This window comes from Labrus bergylta, chromosome 4 (genome assembly GCF_963930695.1).
Source record: "Labrus bergylta chromosome 4, fLabBer1.1, whole genome shotgun sequence".
NCBI classification, from domain to species: domain Eukaryota; kingdom Metazoa; phylum Chordata; class Actinopteri; order Labriformes; family Labridae; genus Labrus; species Labrus bergylta.
The window spans coordinates 20,250,130-20,277,036 of record NC_089198.1 but is presented as its reverse complement, the minus strand read 5'-3'; the positions used below and the strand labels follow the sequence as shown (position 1 = coordinate 20,277,036).

Genomic DNA, 26,907 nt, shown 5'->3' with positions numbered 1-26,907 from the left:
ATCAAACACCTTCATAGTAAGGCAGCACCAGGGGCCATGCTTTGCTGTGCCATGTCACACTGTAGCACCGCTCCTCGCCACACTATTAAAAATGACAAATGCTCATATCAACGGTTTTCCCAAGTTAGCATCCGCTGCCTGATGCTCCAGAAGCGCTTCTTCCGCCCCAATTCATCTGCTGAACTTTGGCACAGATTGAACGGTCATTTATTAAATGTGAGTCACTTTTCATTTTCAGTGTGTTTGATTTCTTTTTTTTGCAAAGGATGGGAGTTGACTAAAAAAGGGGCACCAAGAATAGATGCATGAAAGCAATAATTTAAAAAGAAGAAGATATTTTAACATGGTTACCTGATGATGTTGGACTGCTTTTAATAGTGTGTAGCCTATTCTGTGTGAGTTCCTTGCCAGTAGGAATAGTGTTTTATAGCCTTTTGCTTCTTATTCTAATTCTATGTTAATTGATTTGCAGCAAAAAACACCAATTCAAATTCCTTGTGTAGCCGTACTTGGCAGCAAATCGGATTCTGACTAAATACAAGCTTTTCTTTTCTCAGCTACATAATATTATGACAATCCCAGAACTCAACTCTTGCATGTGGCCTACAAAAAGTAAAACAGGTAAATAGTATCTAGGCCAGTATGCTGTGAAGGGACAGAACTGAAGTATTAGGCCATCCAGTGGCCCGGGGTAACACCAGGCCTACTCAGGCACGAGAGCCCCACTCTTCAGCTCACAGGAGACATTTCTAGCCCAAGACAGGTGTACAGCCCCCTTTTTTGGGGTCCTCTGTGTCCCTATTGGGGGGGGGGGGGGGGGGGGGGGGGGGGGTGGAAGTCCCATTATGCTGTGCACCATCTGTTGCGGCACACGCGCACACAAAAGGGATGTCAGCAGCAAGGGGAGGGAGCTGATGTGCAACGCCTGTTTAATGTCATTAGAAAGTGCAGATGAATTTGCTTAAGCTATTAAAGCACATTCAGGTTGCAAATGGGATTTGCATTTATGTATGGGTGGATAATGGGAAAGTGAGGGATCCAGACTTTGTACATCAGACATTTTTCAAAAGGGAGTTTGTTCCAGGGTGGGTGAGAGGGTTGGCAAAGAAAAGAACAGGCTGTTATTTAGTAATTAAAATACACTTTTTGGAGTCTTATTTTTGCAAGACATGATTGTAAATCATCAATAAATTTTATTGATTTAAGTCAGGGACATTATCATTAGATCCCACATTTTAGAGTAGGGGAAGTGCAGTCCTGATAAAGTGTTTCACAGCGACATTATTTTGAACAGAAGTCTGGCAAAGCACTGAGTAACAATTACGCCGTTAAGATCGTCTCCCATGGGTGCAAACTTGGCTCCGTGTGAGCTGCGAGTGCATCATTAATGGTTCCCCGAGCGGTGGCGCTATTTCCCTTCAGTGAAGCGGACGTTGCTTCAAATAGGTCAAGGAAAAGTTTTGTGCTTCGACAATGCGAGGTAGGCGGAGCGCCGTTCTGCTGATTGGCTAGTGAGTTCAGCTCCCAGTCACCGATTGGCTCCGACGCTCTAATGGGGGCTGTGAACAAGCAATGTCGGGTCTCCCTCACCCCAACCCCCCTCCCTCCCCCATGCTCCTCGCACCCCTCAGTCCCTTACACTCCGTCCTTCCCCCTGTGCTGATTGTCACACATTGTTTACTACGGCTTGAAATGTGACTCACAACACGAGCTATCTGCTGGAGTACCGCTCTGACAACCGAGGGGATTCTTTTGACGCGCGCCGTGCGTCCTGGTAATTTGGGGACAGACGGGCTGTGGACACTACCCTTCTGCCATGACTGTGGATTTGTTTGCGCTTTTATGCGCGCTGGTCATCACATCTTCTGCCATGGAAGGTAAATAAGAGCTTGGGATTATACTTGTTGTAGGTATGGAAATGTTTCTCCTCCGGACGCGCTGTGTTGGGGATGCTTGGAACGTTTTGTGTTGGGCAGCGCTGCGCCTCTGGCACACAGGGATACAGGGATGTCATACACGTGGATAGCAGCGAAATTGCCGTGGTTATCGCTTTATATCGGAGTGAGTCCTCCCGCTCTGCTGGTGGTGGTGACTGTTGCTACTCGTCCGTATGAGGAGCGATACTTGGTTCCATCTATTTCTATAAAGTAATTCAGTGTAGTTTTTTTTCTTGTGGGCGCTCCAATCTGTTTCACCAGTCTTCCATCTGTACGTCTAGAGTGCAACGCACGAGTATCTACTAGAAATTGTATTATTTTAGATCGTAATCATCCCAGAGGCAATTAGTTATTCTCAGTGGGCTACATTTTCAGTGCCTGTCAACTCTGTAGGGATTCGTGTCACGTTTTTTCTTTAAATTGTTCTGAGACATACTATTACCACAAGCCCCTGAGCATCATTCTGTGGCATTTTGAATTGCTGAGACAAACTCTTTCCAGTAGATTGTGAATTTAACTGAGTGGAAGTCTCGCTGTTACCTGGATTTTACACTAGAAATCCTCCTTTTGTCCTACTGGAAGCAATCCACTTAATTTGAAAAAAAAAAACAAAAAAAAAACGCTCCCTTATTTTTCTTCATCCATCAATATTCCCTCCTCCCAGTCTTTGTCTTTAGCCGTTCCTTATTCCCTCTTTTCTCTCTCACACACACTCATCTGGACAAGCGCTTGTTCCACCAGCAGCTCATATCTCCTCAGTTAAACATGTTTTTCATTTCCGCTGTGGGACCCTGGGGACTGAACACTGTACTGTAGACTCACACACTGTCTGCTGGATGTTTATCCCAGCAGAATCATAGAACTATAGTGTCTTCTCCCATTTTATTGCACAGTAGCTTGTCCTCACCAATAAAACATCCCTAGAAAGACACCAGCTTCCCTTTGCTGCCGGTGTCCACCCCTAAACATCTCAAATAAGTAGATTGGCCTCTGAAATAAAAGGAGATGAGTGATCTCACATGCAGCTTTTCTCTTTAATCATTTACAACTCTGCTGCTCCAGGACCGTTCCCAGCCCCGGCTGTGCTCTGTAATTCAGCAGTGGCTTTCTTGTTTTTTGTGCTTATCAGATTTCAACACAGCTCTGGATACATGGTCCAGACACAAATTGCTACCTCTGTGAGCTCTGAGAGGATGGATATTTGGAGGTTCAAATGTTTACCCAGTGTGAAATGATAGCAGAAATGTCAATTCAGATGGATGAATTGACATCAGGCTGAAGGGCGGAGTGAGTGAAATTTCCCTGCAAAGAGAGGGGTGTGGGATTTCTTCTTAAAAAAAAGATGGGATGAGAACGAAACAGATGGGCAGGGAGATGCCCCCAGTGTTACCTCGGTAACAAGGATGAAAGTGATTTCCTTGTTTGGGTCACTAATTGAAAGGAGGTTGTCCCATGGGCAAGTTAAAATCGTCACTGATCTCAACTCCAATCTGTTGCTGTGTGTGTGTGTGTGTGTGTGTGTGTGTGTGTGTGTGTGTGTGTGTGTGTGTGTGTGTGTGTGTGTGTGGAGCCATTGCCCACATTATCCCTGCCTCTGCTGTCACCCTTAATGTGATTACAAGCCCAAATCAGCCAACAATCACGACGCATCAAAGATGTGTTTGTGTGTGTGAGTGATCTTATGCATGTGTGAGGATGTGTGTGTCTTTGTGACTGAAGAGAAAGAAACAGCCTTGAACATAATGTGCGACTGACTTGTGTGGAACTGAATGACAGATTTCACCTCCCTACATCCCTCTGAATATGATGTACTGATGAATTGTGGGATAAAAGTCTAAAGGAAACAAAGGTGGACAGATGGGGGGGGACGGATGAGCTCAAAAGAAAAAGAGTGTGAGGGTTAAAAATGTTTTCTAAAAGCTCAATTTAAGCACACACACACAATCCCAGACATGACAACATGATATATTCAAAAAGGAGTGCTTTTACGACAAGTTATTTAAGGGCCAGTCAGGCCTAAAGCAGAGGACTACCAGAGAGAAGACAGAAGGCAGGGATTTGCATGCTATTAGAAAAAGAAGCATGTGCAGTGCTCTGTTTCACTCTCATTTCTCTCCATTTCTCCCAATCATCTTCACATTCTCTCTGCCTGCTCCCCTTTCTCCCCTCATTTCTCTATCCCGTTCTGTCTTCTATAATTCTCTTCACTAATCTCCCTGCTCCCCTCGTCTCCTTCCTCTCCGTTCCCTCTCTTCTTTGGCTCTCGCTCTCTCCGCGGTGTGCGGCTGGTTCCTGCCAACAGCAGCAGTAATTCTCCCCTACTTACAGAGCCATTGCTTATTTCTGTTTGCCCTTAAACCAATTAGGCTTAGATAAGCCCGCTCATTTAACGGCCTGGAACCGTGTGGCGGATGGAAAGAGGGATGAAACAGCGGTTGGAATACAGTCAGGCACCGGTGGAGATAAAAAGAAAAAAAAAAAGATGAGAGACAGAAGGAGGGAGGTCAGCAAGTTTGAGAAAAGACACTGTAAACATGTTTAACAAATGAGCATCCTGCGATTGAACAAGGCTGGGGAAGTAAACAAACACTGCGCTGCCTCCGTTATCTGACATAAGCGCCTGTGAGATGCTACACTGGGCTAAAACACAAGCAGTATTCAGTATGTGTATGATAAGAGAACATTAGTAATGTGCTGTAACCAGTCCCTTAGGATGCTGAGTTAAGTACCTGTACTATTGAATGGTAATGCCTCATCCTCAGGGGCCGAGTGAATGGAATGGAGATTATTGTAGCTCGTTGTATAAACAATAATAATGATAGCTTAAGTGTGAGATAATAGTTATGGAGGTCAGAACCACACTCTTTCTATATGCAGTAATCGGGAGCGAGGAGCATATCGATGAGAACGGACAGAGTGTTAGAGGGCGAGATCTAGCACTCAGGTCAGTGAGCAAATTCCACACTGATGTGTCCTTGAGCAAGACACTGACTCTGAGCACCAGGGCCAACAGCTACTAGCTGACCCCTGGTCTGACCTCACTGTGCAGAGAAAAAGAGAGAATCTTCCTCCAAAGTCTCACATTACTATAAGTTTGTTTTCTAATCGGAGGAGTGAAGCTACTGGATTTCTGCTTAAAACTGACTCTGAGTCTAATAACAGCCCCGGCAAAGCTATAGCACACGGCGCTGCCAAGCCACCATCTTGCTGCATGTTTTGCGGTTTGGCAAAGCTCAGTAGGCATTTGCATGAGACAGATGTCAGTTCAAGTAGGGGACACATCAGATGATTGACAGCTCTCTGCCTCACTCAGACATAATCATTTCCTTTTTTTTTTGTGCAACTGATTGGACAAATGACCCACTTTTTCAGTTCAAATTCATTCCAAGACAAGCAGGTAAGCTGTCATAGTGTTGGATTTCCTCAAAAATATGGCAAGAAATAGTCCTAGATAGGCATACTTAGGGCAAACTCACACTAGGCAAAGTTGTCCCATACCGTGCTTAATTTCTCCCGCTGGCCTTCACTCACACTGCTCCAGGACTAACCGGGCCTGAGCATGGTAATCTCTTGTACATAACGTCGTAATACAACACATGAATGGCTTAACGTAATAATGAAGCGCTGCTTAGTTCACAAGTAAAGTGGACTTAAAAAATAAAAGGGACACGCTGTCAGTCATTTTAGTCAGATACAGACCTAACACTGGGATTTCCCGATAATAAAGGCTGTCCTCGTTGTGTACCCGTGCTTGTGCCTGTGCATGAACCTCTTCCAGGCGTGCCAGGGCTAAGCAAGTGTACTGTGCTGGACTTAAACGTCAGTGTCAGGCAGGTTTTTTTGATAGGCACAGTATCAACTCAACCCACACTGAAAGTTCTCAGGTTGTTCAAATTCTTCTAAATGGTGCCACAGACATCTAATAGTGAAAACTGAGTTTGCAGTGCCGCATATATGCTTTCCTCGGCCAGTGCTGCATTGGGTTTAGAATTCTCTACTATTAGCCAATGTAAGTTCTGTGTGCGTGTGTGTGAGCTCACCAGCTGTGCCGAGGAGACAGCCTGTGAAAAGAGTCCTGTTGAGTCTCTAATGGATGTGAATGCAAGATTGCTTCTTTCCTCCACACTCTCATTTCAAACAGGGTGAGGAATGAAAACATAAGTGCAACACAGGCCCCTGAAAACAACATGACGGATTGTGTGTGTGTGTGTGTGTGTGTGTGTGTGTGTGTGTGTGCGTGTGTGCGAGCGCTCACATGAGTGTACAAGTGTATTTTGGCCACGGGCACTACTGCTGACCTGGGAGCACCTAAAGTAGAATTCAATTTTCCACTCGTTTTGTAGCGCTGTGTGTATTGTACGTTCGGGTGCCTGTGTCGTCAATAGAGTGCTAAAGCCATTATGGCTGGCAGGGGCAGCCGACATGGCCTCATCCCATAATGGAGGCTTTATTTTGCCCACACTGAAAAGACCACTGTGTGTTAAGGTACGCTCATACCTTGGTAGTCAGCTTAGGTGACCTCTGGCGTAAAACCCTGCATGCATCAAATATACCAGCAGTCGTGTACATATTTTGTACTGCATCTTTTAAGTTTTGTGTTTGCATGCAGGTAAATTACCTGTCTTTGTTCCGGTTTCTTGTTCCTTCAAATCGCAGTAAACCACAAAGTATGTATTTCTTCTCGGCTAATATGATCACTAATGCCTCTTTCTTTTTCTGTTTCTCCTGTTCTCTCTTACTCACGCACACATACGCACACAGTCCCCCTCACAGCTCACCTTACCCCAGAGACATCTGAGCCTTGGGAAGGCCAGATGGTGGATGCAGGTTGGGGGCTGGTATGCATGTGCGCATTTTTGTGTACATCTCAGTGTGAGATGAGTGGTATCAAGGGACAGTGGAGAGAGAGGGGGAGAGAGAGAAAGGATAGCGGCATGCATCTACTGTTTGACTTTTATTATTCGCGTATCCAATTTGATTCTATTCCAAAATTTATTTCCTCCTCTTGCCATGCAGAATAATTACGTTCTTAACCGCGTTGTCTTCCAGTTTCTTCCGCACAATCCCGTGTCCTGAGATTTGTTGCCTTGACGCTATCAGCAGTGTTAGGTTCCTTCTGTCTTGCTCCACGCTCAGCCCTTATCAGAGCAGGTGTCTGACTGTGGACACAACAGGGCTGCGGCCTTATCAGTCCAATCTCAGGGATAAGCAGACCCACGGCATCAGCAACATATGAAACACATTAGAGCGCAGGAGTGAAAGTGGTGACGCTCGCAACACAGTTCAACCTCAAACTGCGTGAGTCATCTGTTTCCCATGTAAAGCCAGTTCTCTCTCAAATGGCAAACACAAAACATGGACACAGACACACGCATACACCCACACACAAAACGCTCTCAAAGACTTACTAACAAAGGCTTGATGTGCACAAGAGCTGAAACTTAAAGATAACACTCCAAGCCACACTTTGTGGAAAATGGCAATGCTAGTAATTGATTGGGCGCAGTGACCCAGGTTCCAAACCACTCTGGGAGGGAGGTGTGAAATGTGCCTTTTCTCATTATTTTTCTGTCTCAGGCCCCTTTTCCCTCCATTATCACCTGTCCGAGAGATTGGGTGACAGTTGTGCATTCAGCAGGAAAGTGGAGCCTCTTCGATATTTGTTGAGTTGGGAGGCGAGAACGGAAAGGATTGATTATTGAGTCTTATTCCCCACTTTTCACACATCCTGGCTGTTGGGGGGATTGATGCTCTCATATAAACTACTGCTTTCTTTAAACATTGTACTCCCTATGTCCAACCCAACCTCTCTACATCAGCTTCACAAATGTCTGTTCTTGCCTGCTAGATTGTTTTTTGTTTTCCCTCACTGAATTTTAATTCAATCTGAGCATGGTAACAAGTTTCACCCTCTTCTTTCTCACCTTTTCTCTCTCCAACCTTCCTGCCTGAGAATAATTGGTAGTCCCTCTCTTTTCCCCCCTCTTCCCTTCCTCACCTGCCCTTCTCCCCCTTGCACTCTATTTTAGTTAAAAACAGATGCAATTACGTAGCATTTTAAGGTTTACTCCAAGAGAGGAGAAAAAGAGGAAATATGAGCCCGCCTTTTTGAAGATGTAATAGACGCAGCATTGGTAGGAACAGGAAGAGGGTAAAGAGACTGTTGGGGTTGCAGGCTGGTCGGAACAAAGAGCTTCATTTATGATTGTTATAATGAGATCTGTTTGAGTCTGACCCAAAATGATTTAATTTGACTTTTAAGCCCTAAGGCTCAGGCTTAAGGGCAAAAGCTGAGGTAGGATGGGGAAGGGGGTACCGTTTTTTGTTAATGTGAGTTTGAAAGTGTGGGAATTCTTTTTAGTATATAATCAAACTGATAAGAATATCCTTTTAACTTGTTGCACATTTGATAACTACTCGTAAAATCTCTGGATATCACCGTGTTTATACAGCAAATCCCTTGCTTCTCAAGTCTAAATGTACAATATATGAAGTTTCTACTGTACAGGGGGAAAAAATACACAACTTGATGGTACTTTTTTGCATTTTAAGTGAATCAGCAGCCCAGAGGAGGGTGCGTCTCCGACACTCTGAGGAATAAAAAACAAAACGTTAATAGGCCTGAAATTATGGATGGTGGTAGAAGCTGCTCTACTTCTGATTAAATAAAAGCCTCCACAGGCTGTTTCTCATAGGAACTGGGGAACACATACACATACACACACACATACACAAGCAGGGAAGTTAATGTGCAAAAGGCCCCAACACACACACACACACACACCTAGCTTTGATGTGTGGAAAGGAAATGAGCAAAGACAGAGAGCCAAGGGCCTGGGCCTGGGGCCTGTCCCATTATTAATGAGTAAGTGCCAGTGTGTCTCCTAGGTTCAGGACATGTGGACATATTTCACCAGTCGCTGCTCCATAAATGTAATCTCTTATTAAGCATTTGGTTCTTGGCATGAATCGGGACAGGTAGAAAGAAATTGTGCATGAATATCTGTCTCTGTGTGTGTCTGAGTTAGCAGGTCAAATGAAAATTGGAAGGTGCAGAGAATTTAAGCGACTGCGCCTTCCTCTCTTCTGAGAGGAACTCTGATGGGCCAGTAAGTAGCGGTGGTGGGAGGACAGTTTTCACCCTGTGTAGCACGAGTCCCTCTGCCAGGCAAATTTCTGCCTGCCCCGCGCTGTCCACTTCTCTAGCTGGATAAGACGAGAGCTTTTTGGAGGTAATTAACTATTGATTCCAAGCAAAGAGGGTAATGGGAAATGAGTGGACGGCATCTCGATTTAGCTGCAGTTTCCTGGCGGGCTAGAGTACGACTAGAAAACTGACGAGGGTGAAAGAAGCATTTCGTTAAAAGAGCCAAGGTCAAAGACTGTTCGTTTGGCTTTCAAGATCTGTTTATTTAGGGAAGGAGACGTTATCAGGAAAACTCTCAAATCAAGCCTGAGAATGTCTTTTGTTTGAAATCCAAGACTGCAAGTATTATCTTCTGTTATCTGATCTTTAGTATTATTGAGTATATATGGAGCCAGTTTGCATATGTATTACATTTATGCTTTGATAAGCAACCTGAAGCCATGTTGGCCTGTTGACCTCCCCTCCCCTTCATGAATAGTCATGATCCTAAGGGTGAAGGTGATTCATTTATATGCAGCCTGCTGTCACATCATAAACCAAAACCTCCTTAGGTTATAAATCCTGGGGGGGGGGATTTTTTTTTTAAATTTTCTTTCAGAAGACATACTTAGAGAGTGAAGAAGAAATATCCTGCATAGAGATGTATACTTTTCTTTCGTTGTCCTTCCTTAACTGAATCCCTTCTGTTAGAGGCGAGCTAGAGGACAAGGATTAGTACTCATTTGTGCAAAGAAGAACAGAGTCAAGGAAGGGCAAAAAAGAGAGAGGGAAAAAGAGAGGAAAGGATAGGCCTGTATCTGCCGACCCATCTTATTTGAACTAATGAGTAGGCTGACGGTTCTGGCTGCAATAACCCCTAAGCACATCCGGCCCTTTACAGTTTGTATAACTGCATCTATCTTGCTAAGAATATCCTTGAAATTCTGGGTGAACCTAATTTGCCTCTTTTTTTATAAAAATCTGTCATAATGAAAGTTCAGAGGACACCTGGGCAGTGGGTCAGTGTAGTTTGTGCATTTGCTGTTAGTGCGAGCTTGTTTGTGCTGCTAAATCAATGATTAATGTCTCGGTTCAGCTACTTAGCATAGCTCTCTAAGTTATACACTCCTAACACAACCCTGTTCTGTAACGGGGGCGCACCGATCACATGAAAATCCATGCTCCCTACCAGGTGTCCCCTCCCTCCTCTTCCCTTTTCTTTCTCTTCCCTTCTTCCCTCCAAGGCCGGGTGTTTAAAGCAGCGTGCATTTGATCTGTGCTTCACACACTGTTAGACACCCACTCATCAGGTTGACACTGAGGTGGGTGGAGTCAGAACCGTTCTTGAGATGTGGGGAAATGAACTGATGGAATATAATGTACTCACATATGGCATGCACTCAGGTAGATTAGAATAAAATGAAGTGGAGTGTGAACTGGAGTGAACAGATGTGCTGGTTGAGATCTTGAGATCTTACGTCTTTGAGATATAAGTAATGTGAGAATATTATTGTATAAGTCTGACCTCATTTATCATATATTTTATATTCACGCCAGCTCAGCCGCTATTAAGACTCCACAGGAAGTCTGTGAACGCTATGTAGGCTCATTGAGTTAATTTTACAAATACTGTATGTATAGATTCTATGGAGTTGTCATGTAGATTGTGTCACAAAAAAGACACTGACTTAGGTCTAAGGTGTTTGACTGTCTCCAATCACGGTGGCGTATAAAAAGCAATGTCCTTGAAACGTTTTTAATAAAGGACTGAATCCCAAAATCCCAAAATCCCAGGGCCCTAAAAAGGAGCAACTGAAGTGTGTAAATGTAAAGACTGTTTAATCAGCCATTTTCATTGTAGCAGATCATTAGGTCTATTTTGTGTGTGTATACAAGATTTCAATAGCCTTCTGGGCCTTAAAGCTATTCCCTGGCTTTGCTGTTTATTACCTTGCTATTACAAAAATAACAACCTAGACCTGCTAGTTCTTAGATCTGCTTGATACATCTTTGAATACATGTTTATTACCCTGTGGATATTTCTGTAGGCATTCAGCTCACATCATTGACCTCCAACTTGGATATCACTTATCTGAAAGGTACAGCATGTCTCCCTGTGAAAGGACTTCTTTTCAGTATGAACAAACTTAAGGTTGAGTGAAACACAATTACTGGGTTCCTCCGAACCACTTAATGTGAATATATATCGTGTTCCAACCTGTGGTAATGTCAATACTGACTGTGTAATACCAATCCCAAAACTACTATCCCCTCAAAAGCAGCGGGTCAAGTAGAGTCATGCTGGGATTTGTTATAGTGTGACAGTCTTTCAGGCTTTTGGCCTCCATGCCAAAGCTTTAGTGTTACCATTCTGAAAAAACAGTCAACAGGTTAGAGTGATGAAGGACAGTATCTGTGTATTCATAGGAGCTGTGCGTGAGTGTGTTAGGCTGCAGTTTACAAAATCACACTCGTAATTTCATTTTTTCATTTCTTTTAGTATTGTCGTGTATGTTTGCACTCAAAAAAATGTATGAGGTTGTTTTGTGTTTGCAGTTGACAGTTAATGGTTCATCTCCTGTAAGTAGATAAAGACGCTGATTTACATTTTTAATTTTTAGCAATGTTTACAATAGATGGACTTTCTCCAGGGACCAGGGACTTTCAGGGGTTTGTGCATTTCCAATGCAGGGAAAATTCAGACAACAATTGGCGGGAGGAACCTTTTAAATCCTTAATAAAGAAGCTCCTGGCACTAACAGTTCCACGTACCTTAGCTGAAAACACAGCTTTTTTATCAGTCAAAAGAATTTCAAAAATACACCATTTCTTATCACATTTCTGAAAGTTCCTTTTGTTGTGGACTTCTGTATTCTGAGGTGGAACAAAGAAAAACACATATGTGTCATGCAGTGATCATCTTGATGGTTATAACTCCTGACAAGGTCACTGAATGAATCTGTAGCTGTGTCTGTCTGCATGTATGTGTGAGCAGAGTCAAGCATGTATGAAAAAATGCACTCTTCCTGCTCTAAAGGGTTTTCAGACACCTGGCAATGAAAGAGGACACTCTCCTTCTGCGGTTATTGACAGGTGAAAATGTAGAGAGAGCGTGGAGAGTGACTTGCATCTCCGCACATGTTCCCAATCAATTTGAAGCTCAGGTAATTCTTTGAAAATCTACTTCCTCTGATAAACATCATGTGGCAGCTTTCGAACAGAAAAGAGAATGATGGATGAACGGTTAAAGTGCTTTTGAAAAAAAAAAAAAGAAGCAAAACAAGAAGCCTGTCTCTGTGCCTGACTGGAAGTTTGTCTGTTGCCTTGGCTCTGAAGATTGATTGTAGAGCGTCCAGGACATATGAGCGTTGCGATCATATGGATCACAGCATTGGAAAGGAATGACAGATGTCGTGAGCGTCCTCTGTTTATTTGAGAGGCGAGTGTGCGTCTGATGGATTGGTTGCGTTCTGTGGATACGCGGATGATTTGTCTTCTCTTATGTGTCTCTTTGTGTTTTTGTTAACGGATAACAGGGCGAACAAATGGTGTGTCCAACGTCGAGAAATGTCCCAAAGATAGTATGTATAAACTGAAAGTACACCACTTCAAGGACATTTGTTTTAATAATGTAGAAAAGATTGAAATAGGCTAATAATTTCTTCCAAGATATATACCAAATATTGTTTTAGCATCTAAGCCCCTTCCGTATTGTAATTTTCTTCTGGATCGACGTCAAAACCTCCCTGAGCACAGATGATTTTAATAGAGCAATTATAAAAATTCTGGTATATTACATGAACAGTCTTTACAGATTTAATATGACTCAAAGAAATAGGGCACCTCACTGGGGTAATGGGTGATAAGGGGGCTATTTAAGGAGGGGTTAAGTGTGCTTCAAGGTCATTTAGAGTGCCATTTGTATCGCATTTAGGAGCCCCCTAAACTACTGAACAGTGTCGCCATCAAACAGTGTTGACAGGCCTGCTCAAATGTGATCGCTACAGTCACACTGGAGCTTATGCTGGACAACACACACTCAGACACACACACGCTTACACACAAGGTGCTCTGTTCGAGCTGGACAAAAACACGGGGTCATTTGTATGCACGCCCATTTCTCCTCTAACAGCTCCTGATTGCTTTGCCTTTCACATTATGGTGACATCAGCACATTGCTAATTGACGGATAATTGCCAATAATCACGAGATGGATCAGTGAGAGCAGAAAAAAAAGGAGCTCACTGCAGCATGCTAGTTTCTTTCAAGGAATCCCGACTGATCAGTTTCCCCCTATTTAGTAGATCAGGGTTAATCAAATAGGTCTTTGAAGGAACAATCTTGGCTGCCAATGCCAATGTTGGAAGTTCAATAAAATCGATCATGCATTTTTGTTCCATTTGTCTTTTTAGACGTGTTTGGGACTTTCCATTTGCGACCTTTGTTACAATGCCTGCTGCTCCCTCTGTGAGAGATAACAACTAGGGGGTTTGTAATGGGATCCTGTCTGTTGGGAGAAGATGGAGGAAATCACTGGGAGCTGGAATGCACTTGACTCGCTAGTTTGGGTCAGCGAAGGAAGTGCCGTACTCTGTGTGTGTGTGTGTGTGTGTGTGTGTGTGTGTGTGTGTGTGTGTGTGTGTGTGTGTGTGTGTGTGTGTGTGTGTGTGTGTGTGTGTGTGTGTGTGTGTGTGTGTGTGTGTGTGTGTGTGTGTGTGTGTGTGAATGCAGGCATGTCTGTGTGTCGTCCAAAACTGTGTTTTCCTATCGATAGAAAAACTGAAATGTGATATGAATATCCTCTCCATTCTTCCATGAAAGAACCTGAAAATACCCCTGAAAGGGCCCCATTCAGGCCCGCTCCCAGACAATACAGCACAATGCCCTGATGACAGGCTAACTAGGGGAGGAAATAGCCCTGCTCAGGCAAACATAATAGCGGAATATTCTGGAAGTTGCAGGAGGGATTTATGGAAGCAAATAGCCTTTTTTTTTTTTTTTTACATTCACTGCAGTGTGTGTGTGTGGTGTGTGTCTGTGTAGTGTGTGTGTCTGACACGCTGACCCTCTTTGCTGTACGTTCACCACATTCTGTGATGTGTGAGATGTGTGAATTGGAGCCTTGCCTAGCCCGTCAATCAGATAAAGAGATCATTAGAGGTGCCATAGTCAAATCTTTCATCCCTCTAATCAGCTGTCATTCTGACAACACCAGCTTCATCATGTTCCTGTGCCGAGCTGCCAAATCAGTTCAGAAACTGAAGCTGGCTACACAAAGGAATCGACGACTTGGTGAGATGTCAGAGAGTTTTGTTCAGGTGTCTTACCTATCAGAGCGAATCCAACATGGTTCCCTCTTCCCGTGATTCTCTAGTGTACATATCCATATGGACCCATGTTGGAGCCATTCTGCTATCTAACAGTGGGGTAATGGCAATTAGCACTACATTTGCTGTGGATGGCATGGAACCAGAGACATGTCACCTCTGTTTCACAGCTCTGTCTTTGAAAACGCGTGTGTGTGTGTGTGTGTGTGTGTGTGTGTGTGTGTGTGTGTGTGTGTGTGTGTGTGTGTGTGTGTGTGTGTGTGTGTGTGTGTGTGTGTGTGTGTGTGTGCGTGCGCATGCATGTGTGTCAGCATGCATGGAGGGAGGAAGGGGGTATCTTATGGCACCTGCTTCGCAGCAGGGGTTGCACTGCTGCACTGAGACAAGGTGTGTATGTGTGTGTGTGCATGTGTGGGGGGGGGCAGGTTGCGATGGCATATTGTGTGTGATCAGAAGCAGAGCGGCATCTAAGTACGGTACATGCGGTTACTTGTAATCAATGTTACCGCAGCTCCCTTTGGGTATGCTAATATATTCTAAAATGCTAATGTATTAGCCCCTAACCCCCCTAAGTTGTATCATACGAGTGAAAGAGCAATCCAGCATACAGTGATGATAAGATCTCCTGGAGCGAATCACTGTCACAATACCAAGAGAAAATAGAAATCCTGCACGAGAAACCGTTTTGCACAACTGCTGGCATATATGGATCCTTATCGGCGGCAGCCATTGCATCATGTATGTTGGAAGTATTTGATCGCAGTGTAAAAGTGTCTTTGATCTTTGTAGTGAAGGAGTGATGTGACATGAAATAGTCAGCAGCCATACAGGCAGATGGGGAATTTTGTGTCTCTGATTGAACAGGCTGCAGTCTCCCCTTGGAGGCTGGTGATTGCATGTTCCTGCTTTGAAATCCCTCTTGATCACAGAACACCTGGATGTGATCATTTGAGAACTAGAACAGTAAAAACTACCGTCGTGTCATTCTCTGGTTGGGATTTGAATGTCTTACTTTCTGTATTTGCTTGATTTTCATGTATGGTGAAGGGATAGAGAGGGGCACTGTTTGTTTTCATGTGTAATATGGTCTGGGTTGTTTTTGTCCACCATGGCCTTGTTGCTCTTGATGGACCTTCCCTTCATGGACACACCATTGCTGATATTTACATGTTGACACTGTCCCTGAGCGGAGGCTGATGTACACTGTGTGATCATGAGCTTTTAATACAGTGACACAACATTTTATAATCCTGAGAGAACCAAAGTGTTATCAAAACAGTGGCCTTGGCTCAGTCAGATTCATCTGCAAGTGGCAGCTTTGGAGCTTGGGTGACAGGTGGCCACACAATTGACAAAGTTGAGGCAAATTCTCACAACTTTCATTTTCCATCAACATTCTAGCATTACATTTAGTTAAGCATTCGTCACACCATTTCACTTGCCAAAAACAATTTTGACACATTTTCTTGTGTGGCTTATGGGCGTGGGGTTTTGTCATTTTGAGTCCAGCCAAATACTTTCCCTGCATCTCAGGTCTCTTGAATGGTGTTTCTTCACCCACCGATCCTCAGTTGAACCGGATGTAGTTCCAGAGTTGCCATCCTAAGGGCTGTTCCTAAGCTCTAACTGCAGCTGCATAAGCTATAAGCTATATGAGAGGATACATGAGAGCGGACTTCATGGATTTCTTTTTGCTAATGGACATGGCCCCTTATTAGATATCACTCGCTGAAGCCGATCAAACTTGGCAGCAGAGTTTCAAGAGACCTTAGAGACTGACCTGAAGGTTGAGTCTGAGCCTTATTTCGGGATGGTCTTCAGTTTAACACAATAATCAATTATTTAATTTGTCAATTGTTTCTAAGCTGGGCTTTAAACTTAAAAAAAAAAATATATATATATATATATATGCCTTTAATTGACAGGACAATGGATATGTTGGGAAACTGGGATGTGAGGGAATGACATGTGGCTTATGATATGACAACCATGATTGTAATTGCCAGACCCATCTTGCAAAGTTTGACCTACAATGATGCTGCAAGACAGCTTATTGCCCAGTGCAGGAGTTAGTCTTACTTCCTTTATAAGACCTAGTAAAACCAAAACACACACTGATCTGCTAACACACCTCCAAATGGCAACAGGTAAAATCTGATGCCAATGCTGCCTAGGTCGATGTAATCCTTGTTAAGAAGTCACTTTCAATTTATTCCCAATTTTTTTTCCCTGTTTGTTTTGATTCTGACTTAATCAATAATCCCTTTCCTCTCTCTCCATCTGTGTGTTTCTCTGATTTTCTCTCGCTCTCTCTCTCTCCACCCATTACTGCACTTGGCTGTGCAACATGCTGGTTAGCTTTGTAATAACCGAGGATGACTTCTGACAGTTGCCCACATTTCTGGAATTAGCTTTGTGTAGCGAGTGTGCATGTTCATGTGTGTGATTTTAGAAAAAAAAACGTGCCCACTTGTGTGTTTGTTCATGTCTGTTAGCGGGCATGCTAATGACAGCTGACAGGACCCACACATCTTAAATTAGCCTTGCTGTCTGGCCCCTGGCGAAAGGCATGGATGTACAGATATAGAATAAGCTTTAATGCTACAATCCCTTCTTTTCCTTTCCTATAGTATCCAACCATCCTCGTCCAGCTCCTGCGCCTCTGAGTCAGAAGGAACGTATCCCACAAACGATTAGGACGAAAGAGAATCTGGAGCTGGGCCTAGTGCCAGTTACAATGTTTATCATGGAAATTCTTTTCCCTTTTTGGTCTTTGAAGAAGGCATGGACAAAAAAAAAAAGGTTGAAACATACAATGCCTCTATTTCATATTAGCAGATCTTCTCAAATCATGTGTGCTGTTGCTTTAAGACATGTTTTTTCATGGTATTGAGCTGCGTTGAGCCAGCACAATATTTGCATTCAGCATCTTCCTTGTCAGCATTCTAGTAATAAAGCAGTGAAGAGATTATTTTCAGCACTCTATATATTTGCAGCGACTTTAAAGGTTTGTCAGCGACTTCCCATAACTAATGAAGTTCTGTAGGTTAGTGGTTTTTAATGCGAGACGTTGAAAATGTGGTTACGATCGCTCTCTGTGTGGTAATCTGGAGGAGCTCAATGTTGCACTGGAATATATTGTGTGCCTTGGTGTGTGTGACTGGATATATGAAGAAAGAAAAAGGATCCCCATGTGACTTGAGCTTTATTAAAGAGAAGTTAATGAGTTCCCCTGTCTGCCTCTCTCTCATTTTTCCTCCCCTGCCCATTTATTGAAAAAACGCAGTCTCTTCTCCCTCCTTACATCCCTCTGCACAGGCTGTTGCTCCAATACAAATTCTTGTTTTTGTCTTGTTTTGTCTTATGTGCTGCCTTGCCCTTGTAAACACATTACAAAACTGACTCTGTGCAGCACTGGGAGTGAGCATTTCAAACTATTTTCTTACATCTCAGCCTTTGTTGCCCTTTTTCTCCCTCATTTGCTGTCTGCCGCTCTCCATTCATGTGCCAAATAGAAATGTGCCCTTATCACAGCCTGCTTGTTGGATTTCCATGTTAATTCAAGCAGATCCATCTGACTAATGCTGATCACAGATGTTCTGCACTGTCCCCAGTGTTGGCGTGCAGTTCATTTCTCAAACCACAGCTTTGATTCTTTTGATGTTTAAAGATCTGCTGACACTAAACTGCAAATTCCTTGCTTTTGAAAATTAGATCTCTCTAAAGCAAATGGCTGCTGGTGGTGATATCAATGCAGTAATCATTTCATACAATGACTTGGCCTCCAGTGTTTACAAAATCGAAAGCTCCCTTACAGTCAGTCTCTTGAGCTTCAGCATGTGTCTTGCTGAATTCAGCTTCTCAGCCGACCTTTATTGGGTCGTGCACATGTTATACAGACACACAGTTGGTCAAATGTTTATTTGTTTACAAGAATTTGTATTGGAGCAACAGCCTGTGCAGAGGGATGTAAGGAGGGAGAAGAGACTGCGTTTTTTCAATCCTCCACAGAAAGAGGAAGAGAGAAAGTTATATGAGGACAAAGACAAAGAGGGAACCATGCTCCTCTTTCTCTCTCCTGAGGCACAGAGAGCAGATAGTGACCTGACATGCTAGCGAAATAGTGCTCCACTGCTGTGACATCAATCTGCTTGTCCTACTGCAGAGGTAGGAAGAGAACAGCAGCATGAACACACAGCGCTTTGTCATCGCACACTTTGTACAGTTGCTCTTCTGTCATGGTCACTGGAGATATTACACACAGCAAGCAGACATGGCAGGAAGGAAGCAGACATGCACAGGAACAGAGTTACACAGAAATGGAAACTTTGCTTTGCTTTCGTCTCAACAAAAAAAAAGGAAAAAAAAAGAAAAACTGCCACATGATAAAAGCAGGTTTGGCTTGGGGAGGGGAGGTAGTGGAGGATTATCTCAGGGTCGTACTAGGGAGGTTCAGACCGAATTTTGTTCCATCCAAATATAGATTCTGATACCTAGACTTAAAGGTAGAGTCAGTAGAAATGTTCGTGGCAGCTTGTACAACATTCAAATTTGGCCCTCCTCCTGTGCTCATTGCCACCAGAAGCGCACGCCCAGTGCAGGACTCTGTGCGTACTGCCTGCACCTACACTGCAAGCTACTTGAGAATATTACATTTGCTCTAATGGAAAAGCCGCTTATTTAGCAAGGTAGCACAAGCCAACAGCCGGTGTTTGGCACCTCCTCGTCCTACAGAAAGCAGGCCAACTCTGCATTGCTCTTCTTACCAAGCCGCTCTTAAAGTGGCCAAATACGGAAACAGTACATCCTCATTTTGGAACAAGCTTTATCCGCTTGGTGTTTTCCTTCCCTGCATGTGATTATATATCCTGTTCTCTGCAGCTTCGTGCACATCTGCAATATTCACCCGTTTGAATTGAGTCCAGTCTTTGAATTTTGATCCACTCCCAAACTGACCTACAAGCGCTTTCATTGGCCACCCAGAAACGTCCTTACTCAACCAGAACATCCAAATACAGCAGAGGACTGGAGCTCTGCAGACACAGTCGGCACTACACATGTATGGAGGTCCAAACGTGATGATTGAGCAGCGTTCCTTTTGTACATGTCTGTATCTTATTCATTAGGAAATGCGACTGTCTCTATCTTTAAGTATAGGTTGATAAGTGGTTGTAGTGAAACTGTTCTTTGAATAGAAAACTTGTCATATTTACTGCATTTAGAAGGAGATTAAGATTAAGATAAAGCCTACTTTATTTATCCCAGAGGAGAAACACCCAGTTATTATGTGTATATTGATTAATTTAAGATCGTATTGGAGGTATCTCCATTACTGGTAGTGGTGAAAAACTGCATATCTTATCATTCTTCTGTTTCTCGTGTTTCCTTCCAAGTATCCTGCTACATGTATTTGAGCTGCACATGAATGAAAGCAGATCCATCCCCATGTTCTTGCAGCACAATGAGATTTTGAACCCAGTGTACTCCGTGTCATCTGATTCTATTCCAGTCTTTATACCAGAGGCTTTCCCTTTCACTCCTGCTGGCTGTAGCCATCTGGGCTTTTGATCCAGTGGAATACACTGACAGTCGGTTTTTCAGGGGCCCAAGGAAGAGAGATGACATTGTATTGCAGTGAATCCACATGAGTGACGTTTGGGGGGAACTACCAGAAGTGTCGGGGAGTCTGCTTAAATGAAGAAGGGGGATACTGTAGTCTTGTAAATGATCTATGGATTGTGATGGCTGTGGAATGCTATTTGTTGGATCCTCATTGGACGAGGTGTGCTGACACATCTGTGGCAGGAAGCCAAATCAACTCTGATTTACGCCACCCTGCTATCTAAAAGGGGGGGAGGGCGCCCAGTCACCCAGCAGTTACAGAAGATGTATTGTGAGGGGTAGCACAGTATCAAAAAACAATCACTCACAAAGACACATTCATACACTCTGTCTCTCTTGCACGCACATAAACACATCATAAAATATCTATGATGAGTGGGTTAAAGTATCTTTAGTTTGAGTTATGGCTGCTCATGTTTGACATACATAATTTCCCCTCAAACACTGACACAGACATCACCTACCTCTGCCAACAGATATTTTGTTAAGAGGAAGCCATTACTGGAAATAAAACAAGCTTGTTGGCAAGTCCCCTGTCTAGTCGGGTTCTGACTGCATGTCAAATTTTTTATAAAGCCTCAACATGTTCCCCTGCTGGTAGCCCTTCACTGCTGTGTAGAGAGTGTGGGGTATTTAGATTTTATATGCAGGGAGAAAGAAAATGTGGGGTTAAAGTGATGGACAAAACCAAGAGGGATCCAGACAATTTTTAGATATAATAGAGGGGGTAAGATGCAAGTGGTGGCAGAAGTTGAAATTGATAGGAGAATGGAGTTGGCCACCCATGGAGGAATTGAGGGCAGTGATTTAGCAGAGAGGAGATGAGGCATTGTCATTCTCATTGAGTAGATATTACAACGGTGCCGGGGTAAATGTGGGACCAGTATGGGTGTGTGAGAGAGTGCTTAACTGTATCTTTTTTTTTTTTTTAAAGATTTATTTTTGGGCTTTTTGTGCCTTTAATGGAGAGATAGGACAGTGGATAGAGTTGGAAACCAGGGAGAGAGAGTGGGGAACGACATGCGGGAGGGAGGCGAACCTGGGCCGCCCCCTTGAGACGACAGCCTCAGTACATGGGGCGCGCGCCCTATCCACTGCGCCACCAGCGCGCCCCGCTTAACTGTATCTTAATATTATATTCTTCTTCCTTATACCAGGAAGAAGAATCCACTTTAAGAAGACACACCAAAGCTGTATCAACCTGTTCTAAAAAGATATATGTATATGCATGCAGTATTTGTATCAAGGGACAAGCTTTTTGGAGTTGGAAACATTCTGGTTTCTGTTTTTTGTCTGAGTGGTAGTGTCCAACCTCACTGGTTGTAATGCAGCCTTGTTACCTATTGGTCATCATCTGCTCACAATTAAGATTTTTTAAATCTCTTTGAACAGACATCTCATAATAAGTCCAGAAAACAATCTGGGAGTAGTTATTGTCTCACCTCTATATCCATTCTTGTGTCTTAAGTGCGCAGTCTGACAGTAAACTTACCAGTGCCAGAAAAAAAAAATAGCCTTGATATCTATTTTATTTTTTCCAAATATACTGGTTACACTGGAAATCCCCATTGTGGATAGGTTCTAAGATTGACCTATTTAGGTTCAAGTCATGAGAAGTAGTGGTGAATCATATCACAGGATTAGACAGCACATGGTCTATCCCATAGAATGAGAGTCTTTCAACTTAGTTTAGAGGTAGACTGTTTCATGTTGCCTTAGTCAGAAGTGTAGAGTTGACTTGCAAGCAAAAAAAACTTTTATTCGCCAACAAATGTTTAAATACCTCGCTCACACTGAAAATATTTACTGCAGTTTCAAGAGTCTAGCAAAACCTGCAGTGTTGCAGTTTCAATTTGCACTCCACTAATCTCTCTGCTCATTTAGGAAGCCCTTAAACTTGCACACAGACACTTGCGGCCCAATGTAAACATCCTAATTAGTAATGAGGTTGACAGAGAGGCGGGCTGCTTGGCCAGGGCCATCTGGCTGGGCCTGCGTGTCTGATCTATAGGTCTCTGGTCTGCCAAGCCCACATGTTTTACATTGTCTTGCAACCAGGGGAGTACAAGCCAGGTAAAAACCTGCTGTGTTCAACAAAATGAATGTAACCCATAACCTTCTTGAGAAATATTCATTCATACTTCCCTTTCTCCTCTCTCTTAAACACATGCAGGGAAATTAATTAGGGTTGGCACAGCAGCAGCAGCCTCATTCTAATAAATCTCTCCATTATCTAAAGTGATTGGTGGACACTGCAGCTCATTTCCTGCCTCAGAGTTGAGACCTGAGGACAGGCGGCCGTTAACCCCACGTTTCCTGTTCTGGAGAGTTCATTCTCTTCAGCTTTTCTTTGTTCATGTGTAGTGCAAGAGGGGGAACTACTTTATATCAGCCCCCCCCCCCATTCTTCTTGCCCTACCACACTATTGACAAGGTAAAGATATGTCATACATAAAGAACTTGACTAAAACAGAAGAAGACAGGTACTGACATACTCAGGAAAAGTTATAATGAATTTGTGAGGAGAAAAGGTTAACATGCTATAATTCAAGATGGGAAATAAAAAAGATATTCAAAAACTGAGAGATAAAAATAGAATAAGCTGGTATATAAATCTGTAAATCAGACATGAGATATAGATATCAAATATGTAAATAAATACATATGTAAAAATAGATGAAATGAAATAAAATTCAGATAAAAACAAAATCAATAGGTAGCTACTACAGCCTAATCTACTGTGTTGTTAATTTTACTCATTCAAAATACAGTCTCTCTCTGCAGTGCACATTAAATGGACTATTTTGAACATGCATTAATAACATGACATGGTCTGGTGACCCACACGTTTGCTCAAGCTAATGTTTGACTCATAACAATTTTGTGAAATACATTGATTGGGTTTATATTTATGGGACTTGTAGAGTTATTTCTTCATGCTTTATGGTGACATCACAATTGTCCAGGGAGTTATTGAAGCACCTGTGTCCCATCTCCATGACAACTGTGCTAGAGGCCTTTGGGTAGATAGGACAAGTGGGCTAACAAATGCACATGCTTGAATTGGGGAAAAAAAGGAAAGCTTTTGAGGCCAATAAATCACCCAACATGGAGTCTGGGGTGAGAGCCCCTGATGAGATGTAGAGCCCACAGAAATAGGCCATTGCAGACCCCATTCCTCCTAGCTAGCACCAGAGTTAATGGCTTTCAGATCTCTTGGTGCCTCTCTGACTCTTTCCATGTTCACAGGTTTGTCTTTGTTATCTCACCGCTGTTATCTTTCGCTTCCAATTCCATCTTCTCCACTGGAAGGCGGCTCGGCGCTGTGTCTTAATGAATGCTCTGCTAGTTTGTACGATTTTTTAAAAAATAAACCAAGGGTCCATTTATGTACCTAATTCTTTGCAAGATTCGTTTTTTGTTTTTTTTAAATAGTAGAAAAAGCTGGAATGGAAGCCGGAAGGAGAGATGGATGGAGCAAGAAAGGGAAAGTGAGGACATGAGTGTAGACAGAAGTAGAGGCGGTAGGGGGTGACTTTAACAGTTACACTGGCAGAGAGTCAAGCGAGCGCTGTGATGCAGAATAATATGGCCTGAGTGTGGTTGGCTGAAATGTGCCTTTTTGAATGTGTGTGTGTTTGCTTTTGACAGGTGCAGAACCCGTGACGCTCTAGTCAAAAAGCCTTACTTGAATTTGTTTCAAATGAGTGACTCAACAACTTAGTGTCAGTTTTTATCCAACAGACAGTGCAGGCTAACGCAGAGAGCCATTAACTGGCCTGGGCACTTCTAATATGACTCAGTCTAAAAATGCAGTCTGGTAGATTTTTATTTGATTTTTGAATACACGCAGCTCAATTCCAGAAAACACTCATACTCTTAATACTCTGAATTGCTTGAATTGCTGTGAAGGTCATGGACAGCCACTCTAAAAGCTGATCAATGCCTTAAAGGAGAGCAAAAATTTGCCTTGATTGAATAAAATGAATAAGTCAAGCATGTGAGTCTAAAGCATGTGGCTTTGTCAAGGTCATATTCACAGGTTGTAACGTGAATACTGGAAGTCGCTATTCATTCATGTATGAACATGGGGTTGCCAGGGGCAACGCAGACCCTACAGCATCCTAACACCCACCGTGTGCCAAGCAGTCAAATATCCAGCACCATTAACCTCATCATTGCGACATAATCAGCTGCGGATGAAGCCGCCACTAAATCGAGGCAGCCTTCAAGGCACAATTAGAAATGTTAATTAAATGTTGCTCTGTGTTGCGTTGGCTTGACACATAATGCAAAACCATCATTTGGGGCTGTGCAGGATGAGCTTTCCCTCCATTAGGTCATTGCGGATCTGTCGCACACACACTGTGGATCAAGGATAGGCAACTTTTTAAGTCTGAACCAGATGATCTCACTGAGCAGTGTAATAATTAGCAGAAATAACCAAATGTTGACATCGGGCTGAAATGCAAACGTGCATACTTTCATGTTCTCCATGACATGGTTAGCCAAGTCCTACTTTCAAATGTGCAGTTATTTTGTCCTGGTTACACTTAAGAATCGTGTCTCTTCATGCCAGGGTCTCTGCCTGCAGATTCAAGTGCCTTTAAGAACACCCATCATTCACCCGACCACTGAAAGCTCTGAGGTCTCAAAAAGTCAGTTTTTTTTGAGTGTGAGGACAAACACTAATGGATGATAGAAATAGCACCCTCTCCAACCAATACCTGGCATAAATATGTGCTTGTGTGCATCCTGTGGTTGACCAAGCATGTGAAATGACCCCAGAGAGAGAGAGAGAGAGAGAGAGAGAGAGAAAGAGAGAGAGAGAGACTTGTGCTGTGCTGAAAGAGGTCTGAAGATGAATGCATATCTCCAACCATCTGCAAAGAAGCAACGCAGGGGCATCGTCGCTAAATGGCTTGGACAGATTGGACCGTCTAATACCATTTTATTTGACGCTGCCAGTCTTTGTCCATCATCTGTGAAAGACTGCTGGCTTTGCTGTTACAGACCCACAAAGGCTCAGCTCGAGTGAGACTACAGATTGAGTGTGTGTATGTGCGTGTGTTCTTGGCCTCGTTTTAGCTGTGCCCACAGACGAAGAAAGCTGAAGAATGACAGGGGAGAAAGAAAAGGATTAAAAGCTAACTCCATTTATACTATGCCTAAGACCGACAGGTCTGGTCTAACAGGTGTGTTTATTCTGCTGCAAAGTTACTAAAAAGACTTAGCTGTGTGTGTGTGTGTGTGAGAGAGGGAGGGAGAAAAAAGTGAGAATGAGCAAGAAAAAGACAAAAGATATGTGTGTGTACGGAGCGTGTGTGTGTATTGAGTGTCTCTCCAGAAGCCTAACTAATTTAAACAGGATTAGAGGAAGTACTGATGGACTGTTCACAGTAAATTATACCATGTTGTAAAGCGCTGTACCACCCACATGCATCCCACACCTACATGGAAGTCCCAAAGTGGTTAGCATACACTACACACACTTAAACACACACACACACACACACACACACACACACACACACACACACACACACACACACACACACACACACACACACACACACACACACACACACACACTCAAAAGTGCTGAAGGGAGTGTGGCTAGGAGAGGGGATATATCGCTGGGGTGTGAGGGGACTTGTGTGAATACTTTTCCAGCTCTAATCCGCCCATTCCTGTTGGCATGAAAGACAGGGATTAACAGACGAAAGGTGAACATGGAGAAAAGGCAGGGCCGGAAAAAGAACACAGGGAACGGGGGAGATAGTATTCCGGAAACCTCTGCAGGATTCTCTGGCGGCTGCCGGGGTGAATGCAGATGAGCAGCCTTTTGTATGAAGTTAAATCCTCTTATTGATCTGCAGATTAGTTGCTGTCCTCTTACCTTATTTAACTTACAAAAGTTTGGAGTGACAGCAGTCTGCCCAGGATTTGGAAAGCTGAACAAATAGTCAAAATACTGTCATGAAATGTAAAGAAAAATTAGTTGAGGCTTTCATTCAGAGTAGTTAGCTTTAAAAGCACAATGTAGACATGCAACCTAAAGATCCAAGGTCTTTATTTTCTGAGTTAGCTGCTACGCTTTACTGCCTGATTTTCTTTCATTTAACATTAAACAAGAACATACAGTACCCTGCAATGAGAATTTCAGCTTAACGCCTACAGGAGAGGATCTCCCTCACTATGAGGTAAAAGCAAGGTGTTGTGGTATAAGAGGGTATAAGGTCTAAGAGGCTCAAGGTAATTATACGAGCGGCAGTGTTGTTTTTTTGCCTGAAAGCTGCTCTGTCAGGCCTTTCTACTGTGTCTGTTTCGCACTCGTTTAAACCTGCAGTCACTTTGCTTCTTAAAGAACATTCTAAATAACATACAGACTCATGATAAACAAAAAAAATGTGATGATAAGCAAAACAGGTTACAAAAATCCGTATGATGGCTGGTTGAACAAACAAAAAAGTCCTGGTTTTCAAATAGTACAAAAAGAACATTTGAAGCATGTTCTACTTTTAACATCTTTATCTCTTCCTCTGCAACAGCAAAGCAGGATGAAAAAAAGCATGTCAACATGGCCCTGTCACTGTCAGCTATTTTGTGAATTTGGCTACTCCTCCACAACAAATAAATGCATAATTTAGTGCTTTTAAGCAACCACTTATCTCTGACTTGCATCACACCGAACTGTCTGGTGTGGCTTTGTCTTGATAGAAAACATTTGCATGTTCGCAGGTGTGCTGACATATCCTCCCTAAAGACTGTGCAGAGATTCACATCAGTGCAGGAAAGACTCCAAGCTAGAAATCGGAGTAGCATCTTTGCTCGGGCAAATCAAGGGGCGGATGCTTCTTTTTTTTTTTTTTTTTTTTTTCAAAGCCTGCTTTGT

The 26,907-nt window shown here is 43.1% G+C and overlaps 1 protein-coding gene across 2 annotated transcripts in view; it reads left to right on the top strand.

The window, feature by feature from the left end:
- The first annotated feature begins 1,621 nt into the window (after positions 1-1,621).
- The window catches only part of LOC109995558 (ephrin type-B receptor 1-B), a 151,463-nt gene continuing 126,177 nt past the window's right edge, over positions 1,622-26,907 (top strand). For both annotated transcript variants that reach the window (XM_020649312.3, XM_020649310.3), the window contains exon 1: positions 1,622-1,877. In XM_020649312.3, coding sequence (XP_020504968.1) covers positions 1,817-1,877 — 61 coding nt within the window. In that variant the 5' untranslated portion in view covers positions 1,622-1,816. The remainder of the gene's footprint in view (positions 1,878-26,907) is intronic.